Source organism: Pelobates fuscus, chromosome 9, assembly GCF_036172605.1.
Source record: "Pelobates fuscus isolate aPelFus1 chromosome 9, aPelFus1.pri, whole genome shotgun sequence".
NCBI lineage: Eukaryota > Metazoa > Chordata > Amphibia > Anura > Pelobatidae > Pelobates > Pelobates fuscus.
Genome location: NC_086325.1, coordinates 16,578,462 through 16,603,230, shown reverse-complemented (window position 1 = coordinate 16,603,230; position 24,769 = coordinate 16,578,462). Strand labels below are relative to the sequence as shown.

The 24,769-nt window shown below is 41.6% G+C and overlaps 1 protein-coding gene across 1 annotated transcript; it reads left to right on the top strand.

The window, feature by feature from the left end:
- Positions 1-723: 723 nt before the first annotated feature.
- CCDC97 (coiled-coil domain containing 97) lies at positions 724-7,652 on the top strand. The gene is made up of 5 exons (XM_063433231.1): positions 724-791; positions 3,196-3,681; positions 4,093-4,353; positions 5,464-5,590; positions 6,568-7,652. The coding sequence occupies exons 1-5, from the start codon at positions 734-736 to the stop codon at positions 6,716-6,718; spliced, it is 1,083 nt and encodes a 360-aa protein (XP_063289301.1). The 5' UTR covers positions 724-733; the 3' UTR covers positions 6,719-7,652.
- Positions 7,653-24,769: the final 17,117 nt, after the last annotated feature.

Sequence of the window (24,769 nt, the reverse complement as noted above, 5' to 3'; positions counted from 1 at the left end):
GCAGTGACATCATCCTCCATCTCTCTGAGATCACATCCAGGGAAGTGACATCATCCTCCATCTCTCTGAGGTCACGTCCAGGGCAGTGACATCATCCTCCATCACTCTGAGGTCACATCCAGGGCAGTGACATCACCCTCCATCTTGTTGATGTCACATCCAGGGCAGTAACATCATCCTCCATCTCTCTGAGGTCACGTCCAGGGCAGTGACATCATCCTCCATCTTGTTGAGGTCACATCCAGGGCAGTGACATCATCCTCCATCTCTCTGAGATCACGTCCAGGGCAGTGACATCATCCTCCATCTCTCTGAGGTCACGTCCAGGGCAGTGACATCATCCTTTTCACGGGTAGGGAAATTTGATAGAACACAGGCTGTCGAGGTAATAAAACTCAGATTGGTCCCAGCAGTTTTCTATCATCTCCCAGACAAGCCATAGCCAGTATACTGTGAGCCCCCAGATTACAATTCAAACAGCAGGAAACGGCAAATGAGAAAATAAGAAGCAGAGTGTGGAGGGAGAGAACAGGAAATACCCGAATAACCCTGCTCACTGTGTGACTTACTCCCAGGAGCAGCAATATGGCGGCCTAGGTGTGCCAAGATGGCGGCGGGTGCACAGGTCATACTATGGGTACTCTCACGAGTCGAAGGTGTACCAAGATGGCGGCGTTGGAGTTTCCGGTGGGGCTAGACTCTGTTTCCGTTGTCTTTTCAAGAAAAGACCAAGATGGCGTCACCCGGGGCTAGTTCCCAGGAAGAGAGAGGGGACTGTGTGATGGGGAGAGGTAGGTCCGGTCACTCACCGTCTGGAGGAGAGGAGGGGGAGTCAGGAGTCACGTTTAATTAACTGATATTCTTCTGTATGTGGGATTCATTTACTGCAAGTGCCCCCAATGAATAGTCCTGCTGTATGTGGGGTTCATATACTGCAGGGGTACTCAATGAAAAGTTCTGCTGTATGTGGGGTTCATGTACTGCAGGAATACTCAATGATTAATGAAAAGTCCAGCTGTATGTGGGGGTTCATATACTGCAAGTGCCCTCAATGATTAAAGGTTCTGCTGTAGGTGGGATTCATGTACTGCAGGAATACTCAATGATTAATGAAGTCCTGCTGTATGTGGGGTTCATATACTATAGGTGTCAATGATTAATAAAAAGTTCTAATGTATGTGGGGTTCAGATACGGCTGGTGCCCTCCATAATTAATGAGAAGTGCTGCTGTATGGGAAGTTCATATACTGCAGGAGTTCTCAATGATTGATGGGAAGTTCTGCTGTTTGTAGGATTCACAGTAATTAATTAAATATGTCAGTCTGCAATATTATTATTATTATTATTGTTATTATTATCTGTTTAATTAAATATTTTGTCAAAAACATATAACAACAACTAATTGACACATAAGTAATGTTAACGCATGCAAAAGGTAAAGAGGGCACTGTAGTATGTATAATTCATATGCAGATTCCTAAATGATTGAGAAAGCATTATATTGGCCTGAGATTAATGGCCAGGAGTGTAATTAACAGTTGCTAATTGTTTTGTCTGTCATTTGTTTGCTAAGCAGAATCCAGCCTGGAAATCTGGGCAGGAACAAGAATCATGAATTATAGGATCACTCCAAGCACCATAAGCACTGCTGAGTGCCTGGCACCCTGCCAGAGTAAGTAAACAGACTGTCGAACGGTTTTACAACTTTCCTGGATCCTCATGCTACTTCCATTGCCGCAGGAAGCAACTGCCACTGAACTAAGCCTGAATTCACAGCGCTAATATAATCACTAAGCCTGGCCGCCCAGAGCTAATATAATCAGCTGTCACTAAGCCTGGCCGCCCAGAGCTAATATAATCAGCTGTCACTAAGCCTGGCCGCCCAGAGCTAATATAATCAGCTGTCACTAAGCCTGGCCGCCCAGAGCTAATATAATCAGCTGTCACTAAGCCTGGCCGCCCAGAGCTAATATAATCAGCTGTCACTAAGCCTGGCCGCCCAGAGCTAATATAATCAGCTGTCACTAAGCCTGGCCGCCCAGAGCTAATATAATCAGCTGTCACTAAGCCTGGCCGCGCAGAGCTAATATAATCAGCTGTCACTAAGCCTGGCCGCCCAGAGCTAATATAATCAGCTGTCACTGAGCTAAGCCTGGCCTCGCAGAGCTAATATAATCAGCTGTCACTGAGCTAAGCCTGGCCGCGCAGAGCAAATATAATCAGCTGTCACTAAGCCTGGCCGCACAGAGCAAATATAATCAGCTGTCACTAAGCCTGGCCGCCCAGAGCTAATATAATCAGCTGTCACTGAGCTAAGCCTGGCCTCGCAGAGCTAATATAATCAGCTGTCACTAAGCCTGGCCGCACAGAGCAAATATAATCAGCTGTCACTAAGCCTGGCCGCCCAGAGCTAATATAATCAGCTGTCACTGAGCTAAGCCTGGCCTCGCAGAGCTAATATAATCAGCTGTCACTAAGCCTGGCCGCCCAGAGCTAATATAATCAGCTGTCACTGAGCTAAGCCTGGCCTCGCAGAGCTAATATAATCAGCTGTCACTGAGCTAAGCCTGGCCTCGCAGAGCTAATATAATCAGCTGTCACTGAGCTAAGCCTGGCCGCGCAGAGCTAATATAATCAGCTGTCACTAAGCCTAGCCGCACAGAGCAAATATAATCAGCTGTCACTGAGCTAAGCCTGGCCTCGCAGAGCTAATATAATCAGCTGTCACTAAGCCTGGCCGCGCAGAGCTAATATAATCAGCTGTCACTGAGCTAAGCCTGGCCACTGGCTGGAGCTAACTGGAAGCTATTTGCTGGATATGGCAGTGGAAGCAAGGTAAGTTGTTAAACTGTTCTTTAACATTTTAACTACCTACTGTTTAAGGGTGCCAGGGCTGTAGTGGTTATGGTGCTTGGAGTGTTCCTTTAATGAAAATATTTAAAAGGTATAGCTGAATTTTAATAATGTACACAATGCTGCTACATTATGTGATAGATTTAAAACAGAAGAAATAAACCTTTATCACAGACACGACTTCCATAAAGATGCAGGAAACCAAGAGATCAAATGATACACAGTATTTTACCATTGTTGCCTGTGATTTATTGTTTATTTCCCCATTAGGGCACGTTGTCCTCTGTAATAACTGTTAAATGCAGTAGCCCCTGTGCCTTAAATGTATTAATTTTTCCGCAGAAAATCCTAACCCTGAGCTGGGCATGAACCCAGTTGACAGTCCTGCAGAGCATGAAGCTGAACAGAACAATCATGGAGAGGACGACGAGGTGCTTGAGAGAGCCCTGAAAGAAGCCCAAAGGTTGGGAAGTCATAAGGATCCTGGGATTAAAGTCCCTTCAGACGTCAGTGGTCCGCTGCTTGAGATGTTCCTGCTGATCAGTGGGAGTCACATTCCTATCAGGAGCCAGCAGAAGGGGGATCCTGACTTTAGCCAGGAGCAGAAGATGGCCATGCTACTTGAACTGTATGACTCAAAACCTCTCGTGTTCCTTGAACGTTTCTGCAAGGTTCTGACTGAGGAACACTTACAGTGCTTCAGCCATCTTAAAGGAGACTACACCGCTGAATTCTACTGTAAGGAGGTCCGCAAGGCTTCTCTTAAGAGGCTGGATCACACCCGAATCCGAAACAAGAGGTACGCCGCTCTTCAGAAGCTTATAACAGGTAACCTTCATGTTAGTGCAGGTATTTTAGGAAGTAATGAAGTCAATATCCGAGTATAGATACTCAGTATCATTATACGGAGCAGTGTGTTCATTATCAGTGTATAGATACTCAGTATCATTATACAGAGCGCTGTGTTCATTATCAGTGTATAGATACTCCGTATCATTATACAGAGCGCTGTGTTCATTATCAGTGTATAGATGATACTCAGTATTATTATACAGAGCAGTGTGTTCATTATCAGTGTATAGATACTCCGCATTATTATAGAAGGGTAAGTACAGTGTAAGTCCCCTGTAATGCTGTTAACTATCTGTATATAGACTCTTACTCATTTTATTAATATCAGCAGTCCCTGTCATTGTATAGCTACTCTGTATCATTATATATTGTGTATTGCACATGCAGTGGGGGAATATTTCAGCGATGAGCAGATGCGGGAGCGAGACCCTCTCATGTACGAGCACTATATCGGCCAGTATCAGAGCGAGGAGGAGATCATGTCCCAGAACAGGAAGGACATGTCACAGGCCACCTGCCTGTCCGATGTTCTTCTCGACTCCTGCCAGGAGGAGGCACTGCAGAGGAGGCTTGAAGCCCAGAGGCAGCTGGAAGACGATTGTATGGAGGAGGAGGAAGATGAAGAGGAGGAGGAGGATGAGAAGGAAGGTATTGAAGATCTAATTGTGCTTTCAAGAAATCTTGTGTTTCAAAAAATGATACTTTCATATATCTTTTAATCAATCCCATATTTACCAGTTTTGATGCAGTTTTAGACCCTGCATCAGCCTCCTGTATATGATTAAACTTCAATTTACAGAGCAGGAGATAACTTCTAAAGTAAACATACTGTGCTGTAACATCTGATTGAAAATGAAATACTTTTTTTAATGCAGTCTGTGTCGTGGTATTGGACTAGGGCTGCATAAACATAAACAAAAGTGATTTAACTCCTAAAGGGCAGTGAATGGAACAGTGAGAGTGCCGAGACATGATCTATACACCAAAACTGCTTTATTAAAGAGTAATCATAGTGTTTCCCTAGCACTATATGCGCCTGTCCCTCGCACCCAATCCCCCCCCCCATTAAGGGCTTTCATTCCTACTAAACACAAAAGAGAAAAGAATATTGTTCAATTAACAAAACATAGAAACATAGAATGTGATGGCAGATAAGAACCATTCGGCCCATCTAGTCTGCCCAATTTTCTAAATACTTTCATTAGTCCCTGGCCTTATCTTATAGTTAGGATAGCCTCATGCCTATCCCATGCGTGCTTAAACGCCTTTACTGTGCATAAACATAACGTTTATTACGATTGTCATTAAAATTTCTCACTAAAGTTGTTTTGGTGCCAAGAGTTTCCCTTTAGCACAGGATGTACAGGGTTATTTACAAAAGGGAGAATTTAAAGTAAATTTCAAATTTAAGGCCAAAGTAGTCGAACTTGGACCACAATTGGGGGGGGGGGGGGGGGGGATTCTTTTGGTTTTACTATTTTGGCCTTAGATGGGAAATTCCCTTTGAATTCCCAATAGTCCTCCCTTTAGTAAATGACCCTGTTGGTGTCCTTTCTGTAAGACTGTGAGGAGCTAAATCTGCTCAGACTGCTCGCTGCATGCCTGATGTTTTGCTCTAAAGGGGCAGGTCAGCATTTTATCTGCCCAGGGATCCTGAAATGAACCCAGTGCTGTGCAGTGATGTGTCAGAACTCAAACTGCAGGGCTGCCACACACTATTCAGATTATTTACTGCTAACCTTCTATGCTCTACCATAGGGCCAGAGCTTCAGTCAGATGGAGAGCAAGCCATGGACAGTGAGGAGAGAGCTCTCATGAGAGAAGAATTCATCAGTCGCATGCACCAGAGATTCCTGGATGGAATGGATCGAGACTTTGACTATAGGTAATTACAAACTCATAGCTCCTTCTGTCTGTGTCACCCTGCAGTGGGAGGGACAGACTCCGTGTCCCATAGCTCCTTCTGTCTGTGTGACCCTGCAGTGGGAGGGACAGACTCTGTGTCCCATAGCTCCTTCTGTCTGTGTCACCCTGTGTGTCCCATAGCTCCTTCTGTCTGCGTCACCCTGCAGTAGGAGGGACAGACTCCATGTCCCATAGCTCCTTCTGTCTGTGTCACCCTGCAGTGGGAGGGACAGACTCCGTGTCCCATAGCTCCTTCTGTCTGTGTCACCCTGTGTGTCCCATAGCTCCTTCTGTCTGCGTCACCCTGCAGTAGGAGGGACAGACTCCATGTCCCATAGCTCCTTCTGTCTGTGTCACCCTGCAGTGGGAGGGACAGACTCCGTGTCCCATAGCTCCTTCTGTCTGTGTCACCCTGCAGTGGGAGGGACAGACTCCGTGTCCCATAGCTCCTTCTGTCTGTCACCCTGCAGTGGGAGGGACAGACTCCGTGTCCCATAGCTCCTTCTGTCTGTGTCACCGTGCAGTAGGAGGGACAGACTCCGTGTCCCATTGCTCCTTCTGTCTGTGTCACCGTGCAGTGGGAGGGACAGACTGTGTGTCCCATAGCTCCTTCTGTCTGTGTCACCCTGCAGTGGGAGGGACAGACTGTGTGTCCCATAGCTCCTTCTGTCTGTCACCCTGCAGTGGGAGGGACAGACTCCGTGTCCCATAGCTCCTTCTGTCTGGGTCACCCTGCAGTGGGAGGGACAGACTCCGTGTCCCATAGCTCCTTCTGTCTGTGTCACCCTGCAGTAGGAGGGACAGACTCCGTGTCCCATAGCTCCTTCTGTCTGTGTCACCCTGCAGTGGGAGGGACAGACTCTGTATTGAAAGTGCTTGTTGTTTTTTTTATGACATATTTCATGATTATTTTTATTGAAGTTATATTCATTTTTTTTTTTTTTTTTCTTCTGACAGTGAAGTTGATGAGAACCCAGATTTTGATAACCTGGATATTGTCACACATGATGAGGAAGAGCGATACTTTGATGATGATGATAATGATGATGATGATGATGAAATGGAAGCCACAGAAAGCGAGGTGGAAGAAAAGGGGGTAAAAGAGTGACAAATTAGTCCTCCTCACCTGTTCCTTTCACATTGTGCTCTGAACATGGCGTAGTGTGCCCGCCACGCCATTATTCTTCCCGGAGTCATCCAGCGGCTGTTCTACCAAGTGTTTGCAAACTGAGACCACTCGGTGAGCGTTTATCCTTACCTGCCCTGTCTGAGTGCTTTACAGACCATGTCCACTAGAGGTCAGCAGGGTCCCAAAAATCAAAAGTTCATTCACTGGAAATGCATCTGACGCAAAAATAAAGACTATCTAATGGCTGCAGATATAGGGTGTAACATGGACACCACAAAATCCTTCTCAAAATGTGACACATAAGCTAGCGTCATGGAGCAGGAGGTATTTGTCCCCTAATAATTCTATAATTCTATAGAAAGACAATGTGTGCGCCAGCGTTCTACATTAGAACTGTGACAGGTTGATCAGAGCGTTTTCCTAAATCTAGTGTCACTGGCGGCCTTCAAGCCATGCGGCTTGTGACGTGAATACGTTGAGCATCCCTCTCCACCATGTTTCACAGCATAGTCTGTTTACACTCGGGTTTCTTATTTTTAATAAACAGCCAGCTGTAGTGAATTTAACATGCAGGATAAAGTCGCCAAGCTGTATCTATAGCGAGTTGGAGGATTTTTCTGCTCATTTTCCCAGTGTCTCTTGCTTACTGTTTACTGACCCCAGAGTATATTGAATCTTGCCGATAAGCTCCGATATTTGTCATTATCTAGTTTGAGCTCATTTTCCATCCATTACATTTCTTGAGGAACATGTGGAGTCACTTGTAACGTAATGATTGAATGGCGCCTGACATTGAATAGGCATCTTTCACACAAAATAACCACACTTTCCCATGAGCCTCTGCAACAAAATGGCTCCTGTGTGCTGGTTTTGCAGACACTTTCCGCAGGATTGTAAGAATAGAAGTTTGTTTTAGATAATCCTACCCTCCGGATTGTTAACTTGTTTCCCTCAATCATTATGCACAGCTGCCTGGGCGCCTGTATTTTAGTTTAAATTAGAGTTAAAGAATAGGCGCCAATCTAATTCCTCGTACATTATTTGGGTTATTAAAAAAAAAAAAGTTTGTTTTTTTTCTTCTTCATTTTCTTTTCATACAAAGTTGGTAACTTTAGGATGTAGTCTAATAAAACAGAAATGTGTTACAATTAGATCTCGCCTTAATAATCTAAAAACCTTTTCCTACCTGCCGTGAGCATTGAGAGCTGGATGTTTGTGGAATTCCGATAATGCACAGCTATTCCAGGAATATCTGGGATTGCCGTCTCTGTTCTGTAGAGACTGTGTGTGTGTGTTCGTCTCAGTTTATGGTTAAGAAACCCGAATCTCTGTAAGATGAGCCCATTGTGGGGATTTTTCCTTTTGTGAAACTTTTCAATATGGATTTAACTGTAAATAAGAAAGATCGATGCTATTAAATAAAATGCTTATATATTTGTTAGCTTGTTTCTGCGTGTTTTCTGCAAGGATTTCTTTAAGTTTTTTTACATTCGATTAATACGTTATATTTTGTACAAATGAATACATATTTTTTTTTAATTGGAATATATATATATATAAACAAATGATCTTGGGGATGGGGGAGATATGATCGGTTAATGGAAAGGCTTATAATTACCTCGTACTGCAGATCTTTATGCAGTTTTTACTAACCGGAAATGTGCTCTTGAATGATTTTGGTGTAAGTGTCAGAGTTTGTACCGGCTGCCCAGGAGCTTGAAACTGGCATTTTATTAATTATTTTGCATGGACTGAACCCCCGCAGCTCTCAGCGCAGACTAATTGGCTGGAACCTGGGCCGGACTGGGGAAATCTATTGGTCCCAGGACGTTATAGGTAGAATAGCCCAATAAGAGGGAGCGTGGTGTCATGACATCCTCAATGGCACGTTTAAAGTGAGCTTGTTACTTTGATGCCCCACTAGCTCCTCCCATGCACAGAGCTCTGCTTTCATATGGGGAAAATTGCAAACGTAATGAAAAGTATGCGCTGTGTTAACTGGTGAATTATCTCTGGTGTTCCCATAAGTAGGATACCATGGGACAAAAGTAGGACAGCACTGATAAATGGTAAAAACCAAAAAAAAAGTTACCTGCGCTCTCTCCCAAATCCCTATGTATATTTAACGTGGCAGGCGGGCATTCCCTCCAATGGCCATTGGAGTAACTAAATAAACTCCATTTGTTTTAATATACATAGGGATTTGGGAGAGAGCGCAGGTTTTTACTGTATGTATTGGGGCTGATGAGTACTATGGTCGTTGCTGCCACCCAGGAGTGATGGGAGTTTGAGCGCAGGACTTTTTTTTTTTTTTGTACTGGTAAATGGTGTTGTACTTGTGTGGAAGGGTGCTTGTGGAATGCGTGTGCGCAGTGGTGGCGGTTTGTGGTATAGTGTGTGTAAAGGGATCTGACTGTGGTGTACTAGTTCAATGTCACCGAATGGCATTCTGTTTGGCTATACACCATATTAATGTTACTGAATGGCGTTCTATGTGACAATCCACTGGTTCAATGTCACCAGATGGTGTTCTATATGACTGTCCACCGGTTCAAGGATTCCGAATGGTGTTGTATGTGACTATCCACCGGTTCAATTTCACTGGATTGTGTTTTATGTGACTATCCACGTTTTCAATGTTACCGAATGGCATTCTATGTAACTATCCACTGGGTCAATGTCACCAAATTGCATTCTATGTGACAATCCACCAGTTCAATGTCACAGAAAGGCATGCTATGTGACTATCCCCCGTTTCAATATCATCGAATGGCGTTCTATGTGACTATCCACAGGTTCAATGTTACTGAATGGCGTTCTATGTGACTATCAATGGTACCAAATAGCATTCTATGTGACTATCCACCAGTTTGCTGTCATTTTTGGAGAAGCTGTTGGGCCCCTGGCCCTGACTTTGCCATCAATACACCACATGGTGAATTTATAAGGTCATATCTAGGCATTCTGGTTTGAGCTGGATGGGGTTTATGGATCCTGATGTGGTGCCAGTTGCCAGTGAGCTCTGTGCCATGCAGGGTGTGTAATGTCTTGGTCTGCTCTGTGTGTCACTAAGGAAAGCCACTGTTTGATGACAAATCTATGGTTTGTGTCAATGTTGTTCCGCGTGGGGGAAACCCAGCAATCATTGTCTCGTAATAACACACTTTGCAATAAATATTGCTTTGGGTGAGGCAGTAAATTCCATACCGTGAATTGCTGATATAATTACCTTCTGCTGAGCTCAAGCTCTGTACTGGGATCTCTTCAGAATTCAGGATTTAAACCAAATAACGTTACCTGTGCTCTATACCTTCAAAAGCTTTATACTACCCCTGCAATGGTCATTACAATCAAAACTTTCCTGATATTGGCATGTGAGCTTACACTTTAATTCCCTTTGCAGGGGTACCAAAATGTGGGAAATGTAAAGCTAGTATGGGTGTACGTAATTATATAGTTATTAGATAAATCATTAAGCTACAACATTTTGAGGAAATAATATTTTAATTTTTTAATTCGGGATAACCGTGCGAAATATTCAAACTGCTTTGATTTGGGCCTCGAATGGCCCTTAGATGGAGCTGATCTCCTCGATGTCATGGTATAATGTAGTGCTTCAGCGGTGAACATGGTGTAACATAGGGTAATACGCTCTGCACTCTGCATCGTATAACACCGTGTAATATATCGGGTAAAACGTTCTGCGTTCTGGGCCGTGCAAGAGAGAGAAAATACGCTGTGTACCTGCCAGTAGAGGATTCTAGAATTGTGGCTCAATTGAGTTACTACTCCAGCATATCACTGTAAATATCTGTTACTAAGAATCAGTGTCCGTTTCTGATCGCGCACCATGCTTGGTGCCCAGTGACTGGGGGTCTCTGAGGCTGGGAGCGGTGTCACACCCAAGTAAAATGAGGTATCATATCCCAGTGATGGGGTCTCTGAAACTGAGAGGTATCACATCCCAGTAATAAGGGGTCTCTGAAACTGAGAGAAATCACATCCCAGTAATAGGTGGTCTTTGAGACTGAGCGGTGTCATACCCCAGTGACAGGGGATCTCTGAGACTGATGGCAACTTGAATCGAACACCAGAGAAAGTCTTTAACCCCTTAAGGACCAAACTTCTGGAATAAAAGGGAATCATGACATGTCACACACGTCATGTGTCCTTAAGGGGTTAAGGAATAGGATTTATTGCTTGGTGGGGTCCGCCTGGGTCAGAAGCACCGGTTACCTGACCAAACATTATGGGCCATTAGTTTAGGTAAAAATGTCAGCGGTTCATATTTCGGATGGTTGACATGTGAGGCCAGACTAACTCTTCATTACCTGCATCCGTTTCGGTCAGAAAGGCTGTTGATCCGAGAGGCCGTCCCTCGAGGGAAGCTGAGCTTATCAGCACACATCACAAAATAATACACAGTGAGGCTATATTACATTGAAATAATAAAATGGGGCCAATTTTACTTTGAATAAAATAAATTTGGGGATCCTATAAACGTATTATGTAGCAGCAAAATATTTTGGGGTAACTTGGCTTATGAGGGTGCAGTCTGTAAATAGTGAATAGAGAGCGGGGTGGTTATAGTGTCACACCGCACGCTGTCATGTCCGCCCAATTATAACTGCTACACCTCTCCCTGCGGCAGGAAGGAAGGAATCCACGGAATCTCACCTATTTCTCCCCAGGCGGATAATTCCATATTTACATTATTAGATTTTTGTATAGCAGGTTTCACAATTTGGAAATTATTTAATTACCGTTGGATATACCTGGCTGTGAAACCATCTTCTTCAATGGGAAATGTCACCACGAAATGAAGCATTGTGAGACGGGGCCACACGTGTTATGAGTGGGCCCTCAACAACTTCTCGTTGTGTGCGTCCAAACTGGCTGAAACTACCTGTTTTGATACGTGGAGTAGCATTGCAACAGGAGCAGTAATAGTGATATAGAAAGGGTAGTAGATACCTGGAATAGCCTTCCAGTGGGAGCAGTAACAGTGATATAGAAAGGGTAGTAGATACCTGGAATAGCCTTCCAGTGGGAGCAGCAACAGTGATATAGAAAGGGTAGTAGATACCTAGAATAGCCTTCCAGTGGGAGCAGTAACAGTGATATAGAAAGGGTAGTAGATACATGGAATAGCCTTCCCGTGGGAGCAGTAACAGTGATATAGAAAGGGTAGTAGATACCTGGAATAGCCTTCCAGTGGGAGCAGTAACAGTGATATAGAAAGGGTAGTAGATACCTGGAATAGCCTTCCAGTGGGAGCAGTAATAGTCTTATAGAAAGGGTAGTAGATACCTGGAATAGCCTTCCAATGGGAGCAGTAACAGTGATATAGAAAGGGTAGTAGATACCTGGAATAGCCTTCCAGTGGGAGCAGTAACAGTGATATAGAAAGGGTAGTAGATACATGGAATAGCCTTCCAGTGGGAGCAGTAACAGTGATATAGAAAGGGTAGTAGATACATGGAATAGCCTTCCCGTGGGAGCAGTAACAGTGATATAGAAAGGGTAGTAGATACCTGGAATAGCCTTCCAGTGGGAGCAGTAACAGTGATATAGAAAGGGTAGTAGATACCTGGAATAGCCTTCCAGTGGGAGCAGTAATAGTCTTATAGAAAGGGTAGTAGATACCTGGAATAGCCTTCCAATGGGAGCAGTAACCGTGATAAAGAAAGGGTAGTAGATACCTGGAATAACCTTCCAGTGGGAGCAGTAAAGGCTAACAGTGATATAGAAAGGGTAGTGGATACCTGGAATAGCCTTCCTGTGGGAGCAGTAACTGTGATATAGAAAGGGTAGTGGATACCTGGAATAGCCTTCCAGTGGGAGCAGTAACAATGATATAGAAAGGGTAGTAGATACCTGGAATAGCCTTCCAGTGGGAGCAGTAACTGTGATATAGAAAGGGTAGTAGATACCTGGAATAGCCTTTCAGTGGGAGCAGTAACAGTGATATAGAAAGGGTAGTAGATACCTGGAATAGCCTTCCAGTGGAGTGTGCCATGCTGTTTGTTTACAGAATTGTGGACCGAAGTGTGTCTATCAGATATCAGGGTGTTACATTGTGTGTCTATTCGATATTGGGATGTCTATAAGATTTCGGGGTGTTACAGTGTGTCTATCAGATTTTGGGATGTCTGTCAGATTTCGGGGTGTTACAGTGTGTCTATCAGATTTCGGGGTGTTACAGTGTGTGTGTCAGATTCCGTGGTGTTACAGTGTGTGTCAGATTCCGGGGTGTTACAGTGTGTGTGTCAGATTCCGGGGTGTTACAGTGTGTGTCAGATTCCGGGGTGTTACAGTGTGTGTCAGATTTCGGGGTGTTACAGTGTGTGTCAGATTTCGGGGTGTTACAGTGTGTGTCAGATTTCGGGGTGTTACAGTGTGTGTGTCAGATTTCGGGGTGTTACAGTGTGTGTCAGATTTCGGGGTGTTACAGTGTGTCTGTCAGATTTCGGGGTGTTACAGTGTGTGTGTCAGATTCCTGGGTGTTACAGTGTGTGTGTCAGATTCCGGGGTGTTACAGTGTGTGTCAGATTTCGGGGTGTTACAGTGTGTGTCAGATTTCGGGGTGTTACAGTGTGTGTCAGATTTCGGGGTGTTACAGTGTGTGTGTCAGATTTCGGGGTGTTACAGTGTGTGTCAGATTCCGGGGTGTTACAGTGTGTGTCAGATTCCGGGGTGTTACAGTGTGTGTGTCAGATTCCGGGGTGTTACAGTGTGTGTCAGATTTCGGGGTGTTACAGTGTGTGTCAGATTTCGGGGTGTTACAGTGTGTCTGTCAGATTTCGGGGTGTTACAGTGTGTCTGTCAGATTTCGGGGTGTTACAGTGTGTGTGTCAGATTCCGGGGTGTTACAGTGTGTGTCAGATTCCGGGGTGTTACAGTGTGTGTCAGATTTCGGGGTGTTACAGTGTGTGTCAGATTTCGGGGTGTTACAGTGTGTGTGTCAGATTCCGGGGTGTTACAGTGTGTGTCAGATTTCGGGGTGTTACAGTGTGTGTGTCAGATTTCGGGGTGTTACAGTGTGTGTGTCAGATTCCGGGGTGTTACAGTGTGTGTGTCAGATTCCGGGGTGTTACAGTGTGTCTGTCAGATTTCGGGGTGTTACAGTGTGTGTCAGATTTCGGGGTGTTACAGTGTGTGTCAGATTTCGGGGTGTTACAGTGTGTGTCAGATTTCGGGGTGTTACAGTGTGTCTGTCAGATTCCGGGGTGTTACAGTGTGTCTGTCAGATTCCGGGGTGTTACAGTGTGTGTCAGATTTCGGGGTGTTACAGTGTGTGTCAGATTTCGGGGTGTTACAGTGTGTCTGTCAGATTTCGGGGTGTTACAGTGTGTCTGTCAGATTTCGGGGTGTTACAGTGTGTGTCAGATTTCGGGGTGTTACAGTGTGTGTCAGATTTCGGGGTGTCTTTCAGAATTGGAGAGATTTCATAATGTAACTTTTTCTCTGTTAGCTTTTTCCCACGCCGGTTATAATTTATTACAGTGTTTGTGGGCAGCGTGCTGGGATACTGCCGTGTCTGCTCTACATCCCACGGCATGGCGGAGTCTATTCTAAATATACAGAGATTGGGACCACCAGGGAGAAACCAACCCACCCTCCCACATCATGACATCATAGCCGGCCAAGTCAGCGAGGATTCACAAGGTGGGGGTTCTGAAAACGGAAAAGCTACTTCAAAGAAAAAAATCAGCTAGTAACAATGTAACTGTACCCAGCGTTACTCATTGCCTTAAAGGGGAAGCACCACCATTTCTTGAAATGTATATTTAATAAGTGTCACTGCTTGCCTAGCCGCCTGTAACTAATAACCACCCTTTATATCATTCCGTTTATTATATATGTAATAACAACCCTTTATATCAATCCGTTTATTATATATGTAATAACCACCCTTTATATCATTCCGTTTATTATATATGTATTAACCACCCTTTATATCATTCCGTTTATTATATATGTATTAACCACCCTTTATATCATTCCGTTTATTATATATGTATTAACAACCATTTATATCAATCCGTTTATTATATATGTAATAACAACCCTTTATATCATTCCATTTATTATATATGTAATAACCACCCTTTATATCAATCTGTTTATTATATATGTAATAACAACCCTTTATATCATTCTGTTTGTTATATATATAATAACCACCCTTTATATCATTCCGTTTATTATATATGTATTAAAAACCATTTATATCAATCCGTTTATTATATATGTAATAACAACCCTTTATATCAATCCGTTTATTATATATGTATTAACCACCCTTTATATCATGCTGTTTATTATATATGTATTAGCAACCATTTATATCAATCCGTTTATTGTATATGTAATAACAACCCTTTATCAATCCGTTTATTATATATGTAATAACAACCCTTTATATCATTCCGTTTATTATATATGTAATAACCACCCTTTATATCATTCTGTTTATTTTATATGTATTAACCACCCTTTATATCATGCTGTTTATTATATATGTATTAGCAACCATTTATATCATTCCGTTTATTATATATGTAATAACCACCCTCTATATCATTCCGTTTATTATATATGTATTGACAACCCTTTATATCATTCCGTTTATTATATATGTAATAACAACCCTTTATATCATTCCATTTATTATATATGTAATAACAACCCTTTATATCAATCCGTTTATTATATATGTAATAACCACCCTTTATATCATTCTGTTTATTTTATATGTATTAACCACCCTTTATATCATGCTGTTTATTATATATGTATTAACAACCATTTATATCAATCCGTTTATTATATATGTAACAACAACCCTTTATATCATTCCGTTTATTATATATGTATTAACCACCCTTTATATCATGCTGTTTATTATATATGTATTAGCAACCATTTATATCAATCCGTTTATTGTATATGTAATAACAACCCTTTATCAATCCGTTTATTATATATGTAATAACAACCCTTTATATCATTCCGTTTATTATATATGTAATAACCACCCTTTATATCATTCTGTTTTTTATATGTATTAACCACCCTTTATATCATGCTGTTTATTATATATGTATTAGCAACCATTTATATCAATCCGTTTATTGTATATGTAATAACAACCCTTTATATCATTCCGTTTATTTATGTAATAACCACCCTTTATATCATTCCGTTTGTTATAAATGTAATAATCACCCTTTATATCATTCCGTTTATTATATATGTATTAACCACCCTTTATATCATTCCGTTTATTATATATATAATATTCACCCTTTATATCATTCCGTTTATTATATATGTATTAACCACCCTTTATATCATTCCGTTTATTATATATGTATTGACAACCCTTTATATCATTCCGTTTATTATATATGTATTAACCACCCTTTATATCATTCCGTTTATTATATATGTATTGACAACCCTTTATATCATTCCGTTTATTATATATGTATTAACCACCCTCTCTATCATTCCGTTTATTATATATGTATTGACAACCCTTTATATCATTCCGTTTATTATATATGTAATAACCACCCTTTATATCATTCCGTTTGTTATAAATGTAATAATCACCCTTTATATCATTCCGTTTATTATATATGTATTAACCACCCTTTATATCATTCCGTTTATTATATATATAATATTCACCCTTTATATCATTCCGTTTATTATATATGTATTAACCACCCTTTATATCATTCCGTTTATTATATATGTATTGACAACCCTTTATATCATTCCGTTTATTATATATGTATTAACCACCCTTTATATCATTCCGTTTATTATATATGTATTGACAACCCTTTATATCATTCCGTTTATTATATATGTATTAACCACCCTCTCTATCATTCCGTTTATTATATATGTATTGACAACCCTTTATATCATTCCGTTTATTATATATGTAATAACCACCCTTTATATCATTCCGTTTGTTATATATGTAATAACCACCCTTTATATCATTCCGTTTATTATATATGTATTGACAACCCTTTATATCATTCCGTTTATTATATATGTAATAACCACCCTTTATATCATTCCGTTTATTATATATGTAATAACCACCCTTTATATCATTCCGTTTGTTATATATGTATTAACCACCCTTTATATCATTCCGTTTATTATATATGTAATAACCACCCTTTATATCATTCCGTTTATTTTATATGTATTAACAACCATTTATATCAATCCGTTTATTATATATGTAATAATCACCCTTTATATCATTCTGTTTATTATATATGTATTAACCACCCTTTATATCATTCCGTTTATTATATATGTATTAACCACCCTTTATATCATTCCGTTTATTATATATGTATTGGCAACCCTTTATATCATTCCGTTTATTATATATGTATTAACCACCCTTTATATCATTCCGTTTATTATATATGTATTAACCACCCTTTATATCATTCCGTTTATTATATATGTATTAACCACCCTTTATATCATTCCGTTTATTATATATGTAATAACCACCCTTTATATCATTCCGTTTATTATATATGTATTGACAACCCTTTATATCATTCCGTTTGTTATATATGTATTGACAACCCTTTGCAAAAATATAACCCAAGATTCTTAATATAGAACATATACACAAACTGAAAGAGTAATAGTATTGTTCCAGTTGTGGTATGTATCTACAGTAGGCCGATGACTTCCAATGGCCCATTTTCTTTATGATGTGTGTAGGAATGTTGTGGCTAAAGGAGCACCTATGCGAAAGGAGCGGCCTGAGTATGAAGTTGAAGTTAGACCTAAACTAAGTAAGAGATACATTTGTGTGTACTTAGGGGGTTATCATGTATTGGTAGCAAAGGAAACCGAGGGAGCTTACCTGAAAGTGATTTAGTGAGGTCATCTAGAACGTTTACTCGACACCATTTAGTATGAGATGGATAAAGAGGAATTTCTAGTGCTGGGCCTATTTGACTAGTCTTAGTATGTTTTAACAACAGGATATAATGATTGTTGGACTTAATAAGATTTTGAGGTCATTATTCTGAAGCACAGGGAGCAGATATGTAGTAGCCTGCAGGCGCTGTAGGCACATCCCCCTGCACTGAAGTTATTGCATGCTTGAGCTTTTCCCAGAAAGACTAAGGGTCTTCCCAACTTATTTTTTTATTATCTCTGTACAAGTTTGGTTGAATGAGGCCCCACTGGTAGTGGGAATACTAACTTCATTAGGGCATAGGTTTGTAAAATTGGTAGAGAATGTACACAGTGCACAAGCAACTGTCAAGTGTTAAGTTGACTCCAGTCTGTTTTTATATTGAACTGAGCCAACGCCACTGCTACTTTTGCTGAGACAAACTTGTGATAGTCGAAGAAGGCAAGCCCTCCATACTTATGCCCCATACTTATGTCAACCAGCTTGTGCAGGTATAAATCTGGCTCCTCTCTACAGTGTAGAAAGTTGGAGCAAATATCATCCCAGAACAATCCAAACACGAGTACAAATAAAGGGATAGACAGTTTCTGATTTAATAAGAACAGATTCGGTTGACATTCTAATGGAAATTGAGAAAGGTGTAATGAGAATCGAGAGATCTCGACTATATGAAAAAATTGTGTGAACTGGTTAACTAGTGCCAAATGGCGAAATCATTATTAGATGGTGGCGGGTGAGACCTATCTAAATGCCAAGTGCCGAGAGAGGCTCTAAGTATGAATGTGGGCCATAAGGAATTGTTTTTGCCATTAGCATCATGGAGGGGAGTTGGCTTCTCAGTGACAATTAAGAAGCGTCAAGACAGAATGGGTGTCACTTGTGAGGCCCTGATTGTAAATTTATGCAAGGCGTTGGACGCTACTTATGCAAGGTAGTTGGCTGTTGGGGACAGCTAGATATGGGGAAGAAGCCTATGAATGTATTATGCTATTTGAGCTTACAGTCACCAATATGCCAGTTCACCTTACTGAACCTACGTAGCAGGAATGTATAAACGACTTAATGAAGAATATTTGCAAGGTCATCTTGAACAAAGGTAGCATGACCTGAGAGTATAGAAATGTTTGGAGTAGGTAAGATGCACCTAAATGAAAACATATGAAGCAATATTACACAAGGGACCAATATCATGCCTCACGGCCTTCTATTAGAAATAGGTATACCAGTACCTACTTTCCTATAACTTTCTAGGACTTTGGTGAAAACGTTTTGTCCACGTTTTGGGAGAAGACCTACAGTTAATGACATAATTGACAGTTTGTTAGAGAAAAGGTTGATAAATTATACAGTTGTTGAAGGCCTAGATGAATCTAAGATTACAAAACTACTCCTAACAACTGAGTGAAACAGCCTAATATGTATCTAGGGATAATTAGTTCACCGGGCACCAGATTCTCAAGGTTGTGAGAGTTCGTGGGTTGTGCCTAAAACAAAAGACTGTATGTATTACACCAGTTTAAGACTGAAACAAATGTCAGAATATATGTAAATACACGTGATGTACCAAACAATGACCAAATCTCTCTGTTGGTGATTTTTCCCTTGCTATTGTAGCTTAATTCTTCGATTTAGTATGTCAACAGATAACCTGCCATGGCAAAGTAATAATAACATTAGGCACTACAATAATAACATGAAGAAAATAATTTGTTGTAAATCCTTCAAAATGTAGCAAATTAATATTTTATTTAGACATTTTATATTTTTTAGACAGTTTTTTACATTTATAATTATTGGCCACTAGATGGTTCTCTTGCGCAACTTCCCATATGTTAGTGTGAGGGAGTGGACATGGAGCCGACTGACTCTGTAAGTCGAAGTTAAATGTCTTACAATGGAAGTATACGAACGTGTGGCCGAATGCAGGCCTATTTGCAGTGATGAGAGGCCATAAAGGCCCAATACCTTAACAATCAGTAAACTTGCACGGCCTATCCGTATAGACAAATACTGAACTATATAATACCATGTGGCCTAACGTGGTCTGTTCGGACCGATAAAGGGCAAATTTACATTGCTATGTGGCCGAACGTGGCCCATTTGATGCGATAAAAAACCTGTGCCAAGGTCACATCCACCACACTATGTGGCCGAACGTAGCCTATCTGTAACAACGGAAAGCCGTACAATGGTAACAACATAAAACACTGTGTGGCCTATTCGCAACCAGAGATGGCTGAATGCACTCTGTTCGCAATGATTATGGGTTGCTCTGCAACTAAATGCAATGCTTATAGAACTGATAATACTACAAATTATGTGGGCCAAACACTGCGTATGTAAGTATAAGAGAGTGGCCGAACCACCGCCCAGGTGTACGCTAAATATAGCCAGACACGGCCTAACAAATAAACGTGAGTGTTTAGCCTTAAGACAAGTAGTGTGCTGGGTGCCGAACGAGCCGCTTGTCTTTACTCACTGTTAAGAGGGAGTTGTTATATGATCGAATGTGGTTACTCCGAGGTTGACTTTAAAAGTCATGTAATGCTTGAATGTGTATTCGCAAATGTAATGCCATTGCTGGGTTCCAGGAGACCTCACACTCAGTCTGGCAGAACGACTCATACGTGTCATCAGGGTTTCCAAAGGATCAGGATTGAGCAGTGGCAAACGTTGGTACCGTCTTCATACATGCTGCCACAAGCATGCCCTTCCTAGGAAACGCACTCATTTGTGTTCTGAGCCATAGTTTACATTACTGGAAAAAAAGGAAATTGTAAACAGCCAGAGTATTGAAATTAGAATGCCTGCAGTCATCCGATTCGTAATATGAATAACTTCATTTAACTAGGGTGGCAGGTCCCACAAATGGCGGAAATAGCAACAATGACTTCATGAATTATTGCGTTATTTAAAAGTTTTAAATTGATTTATTCAACAAACACCAATTTTTTGTGAATTGAAAACTCATTTGCAATACAGAGACAAAAAGAGACATTTTGAATAAAATCTTCAGCACCGGTACCGTCGCAGATTTGTTAGGTTTCGGATGTCAGTGCTAAACTCTCGCGCATACAGCTTGTTGAGGTAACACGCAGCCCCTGGAGATATCAATCGGCTCATGGAGGTGACACTCAGCCTGTGGAGGGGTCACTCAGCCTGTGGAGGTGACACGCGACCCGTGGAGGTAACACGCAGCTCAAGGCTGTGATGATGTCACATTTTGAGACATTATGATGAATGTTAGGTTTTTGTGATGGTTTGAGACCCACTTTCATAGATGATTCAAACTATTTACACCCAAAGCCAGCAAATCGTGACGCAGTCTGCATTATTCTCAACACATTGAGCTAACTGAAAATGGAACTAAAAAATGTAGGAAGAAAGTCAGATTTAAAAAAAATTGCAGCCTAAATGTGCCATTTGGTTTCATTTTACCACAATCCAGTGTCTGGGAATAAACGCCAATTAATCAGCATTGCCCACCGCTGCCTTTTATAACCGAGCTAAAACCATGAGACTCCAATAGCTGTTAACATCCGTCTCCCCCTCTCGCCTCACTAACACGCTTCGCTTCCTCTTCTCCAACTGCGTCAAGTTACACTCAGAGTAACCAGCCTTTTCTATAAATTGCATGCATTTTACATTTACCCTCGCTCCCCTCCGTATGTAACCTGGTTTGAGCAAGGCCATTAGCTCTTTCTGTTTCTCTATGTCCAACTTGTTTTGTTACAACTGCTTGTTTGTTAATCCATCTGTTGTACAGCGCTGCAGAATATGTTGGCACTTTATAAAGTAAATAAAGGGAGCCTGTCATGCCCCTGTTAGCTTTTTTTAAAAGAGCGTCAAATTCCATATATACGTTGCTTTAGCAGTTTTGCTAACAAATGTATAGATTTGGAGAGAAACTTATTTTAAAATAGTTTCTCTCCAATCTGTCTCAGGTCCTTCTGGTCAGACACTGAATGTCCCACAGGTGGACCCTCTGCTCTCCATTCACATAGCGCATGCACTGTGGTGACTATGGTACCTCCCTCTCTGGCACTGGTAGGGGTGACTATGGAGTATAGGAACAGTGTGACATGATGTCACTCCATTCAGACACTGGCAACAAGGCCAGCGTGTCAACGCCCTGCTGGAGAAAGTGGCCACACGCAGGGCAAATCAACAAATTGCTGAGGAGGATCGCCTGTAGCCCAGAGGTAAGTAATAACCCACCTCTGTAAGGAGACCACGGCAGGGGAGCTGAGGGCCAGGTAAGTGGGGACAGGTTACCTTTTATAATAAGCATCAGCAGAGGATGCACTAAGTAAGAGTCTCCTGCAGATGGCGCTCTGCGTTACTTCAATGCAATATTCAATATATAATGACCAGTAGGCCTAGTCACTAAAGTGAGACATGTTAAGAATTCAAGGTAAATTTCAAATTAAAGAAACATTATAGGCACCCAGACCGCTTCAGCTCATTGAAGTGGTCTGGGTGCAGTGTCCCTTAACCCTGCAAAGGTGCCTGTTGCAGTTTTAATAAACCGTAATAATTACCTTTGAGGGTTAACTCCCTCTCTAGTGGCCGTCTACCAGCCATTAGAGGGACTTCCGTGTCGATAAGCGACTTTTTGTCAATAAACTGACGCTGGACCTCCTCACACTCTGCATGAGGACATCCAACGTTATGTAAAACCGCATAGGAAATCATTATATATACTTTCCAATGGGAGAAATACTATGCGAGCGTGGCCATTGCCGACGTCGGCAGGGAAGGAGCGCAGATGGAGCCCAACTCGGCGCAGATGGACATAAGTTACAGAAGGGGTTTTTAACTTTGTTTTCCTGGCACTATAGTTTCCCTTTAAGGGCAAAATAGTCAGACTGGGAGTATAGCTGACTATTTTGGTCTTAAACTTTAAATTCACCTTGAATTTTTGACAATTTGCACATTAGTAATTGTGTTGCAATGGAATTGGCGATATTGATGCAACATTAACATTCACCAGTTGGAGGAGCAACAGAGATCAGTAGGACCTTAATGCTTTCTCATCATCCAGAAAATGTTTCTATGCATCTCCTATCATCAAGAACTGTTATTGTGTTCTTTGCCAACCTCCCCTTTTTTCTGTTAAAATTAAAATGTTTAGCTTTTTGGGGTTTTCTATGTTTGTGGTCTGGCACCAGGGGCTCCTAGTTCCTGAGAGTCACATGGTTGCAGCACCTGGTCATAGGTTGTTGTAAATTCCCAGCCACAGCGAATGCCATTCTTTTAGAGGCCTCCAGGCTGGATTCTGGTTTCACTGAACCTTGTGCATGAATTCCATCTTTACATGTGTCGTCCTGCGAATTCATAGTTCCTAGTTCCTAATATCCTCAGACTTCCATGTGCTCATCTCAAAGTCCTTGCCAGGTTACCGATTCTGTTCTGTATAATATAGTCATGTTCTATATAAAGATTTCAATCTAAGGCTCGGGTTAGTCTATCTGCTGTTTAGAGGGGACAGCAAGATGTCGGTCTGAACAAAATAATTTTTACAAGTCATTTTTTCAGTTAACTGAAGAATACGATGAGAAGGCTTAACTGGGGTAAAGAAGAGAAAAACTCAACTTTGACAGTCATCTTTGTCACAACTTTCCTTCAAGATTTTGGTTAGCTGATTAGTCGTTCATTCTTTCGCTAGATAATGATCCTAAAGAGCTGGCCAAATGCCCACTATATATGGAAACAGCCAGAGCCAGGTAGAAAGTCGAAGGAAATCTAGGTTCAACTACCTTGTATTTTCTCGAACTGAAATGGAGACACGTAGAGTGTTCTACTGCCAAAACATCTTCACCAAGCGCTTTATCGGGGATGTGTTTCCGTATTTGTCTGCTCATTGGGAACAGAGTCTCTATGTATCTCTTCTTACACACTATATTTATTTCTTGTCATCACTAACACATCTCTGTATCTGTCTAATCATTGGAAATGTGTTTACTTCTTTAGTCTCGATGTATCTCTCTGTTCATGATGAATACATTATCTAGCACTCAGCAGTGTGTCTTCACTGATAGTCTGAATGGAATAGAATGGCCTTGTCTTACTAACCAATATTTATTAATGTTCCCACTTAGGATAGTCAAAGAAGGTGGGTTTCCTTGGACGATAGTGGAAGGAGGTGGGTTTCCATAGAGAATTGTAGAAGAACGTGAGTTCCCCATGGAGATTGGTGGAGGGAGGTGGGTTTTTCATGTTGAATAGTGGAAGGAGGTGATTTCCATGGAGAATAGTGAAAGTAGGTGGGCTTCAATGAAGGATAGTGGAACAAGGTGGGTTCCACATGTAGGATAGTGGAAGGAGGTGGGTTTCTCATGAAGAATATTGAAAGAAGGTGGGTTTACGTGGAGGATAGTGGAAGAAGGTGGGGTTCTCTTTGGAGGAAAGTGGAAGGGGGTGGGTTTCTATGGAGGGATAGTGGAAGGAGGTGGGTTCCGTGGAGTATACTGGAATGAGGTGGGTTTCCATGGAGGATCGTGTAAGAAGCTGGGATCCCCATGGAAGAGAGGAAGGAGGTGAATTTCCATGGAGAATTGTGGAAGGAGGTGGGTTTCCATGGAGGATCGTGGAAGGAGGTGGGTTTCCATGGAGGATCGTGGAAGGAGGTGGGTTTCCATGGAGGATCGTGGAAGGAGGTGGGTTTCCATGGAGGATCGTGGAAGGAGGTGGGTTTCCATGGAGGAATGTGGAAGGATGAGGGTTTTATTTCCACACACCCACTGACTTAAACTGAAGAAGCTTTGTGTTTGGAGCTTCGCTGCTGGAAGAGACCAAGGATAGCCCAGAAATGACTAAAAAGGCAGAATAATTGCAGTACACAGCTTCAGCCCAAACTCGCTCAGATCTTCTCATCCTCTATTGTTATCTATTCATCTTTTCACCCGTCATTTATACTATTAATGGCAATGCTAGGAGAGGGTTACATTCTGTGGACTTGTTTTCAATCCTCAGCTATGGTTAGTGACGATACTGGGAAAGGGTTAAATTCAATGCCTTCATTCTCAAGACATGGTATGCTGATGGTAGTG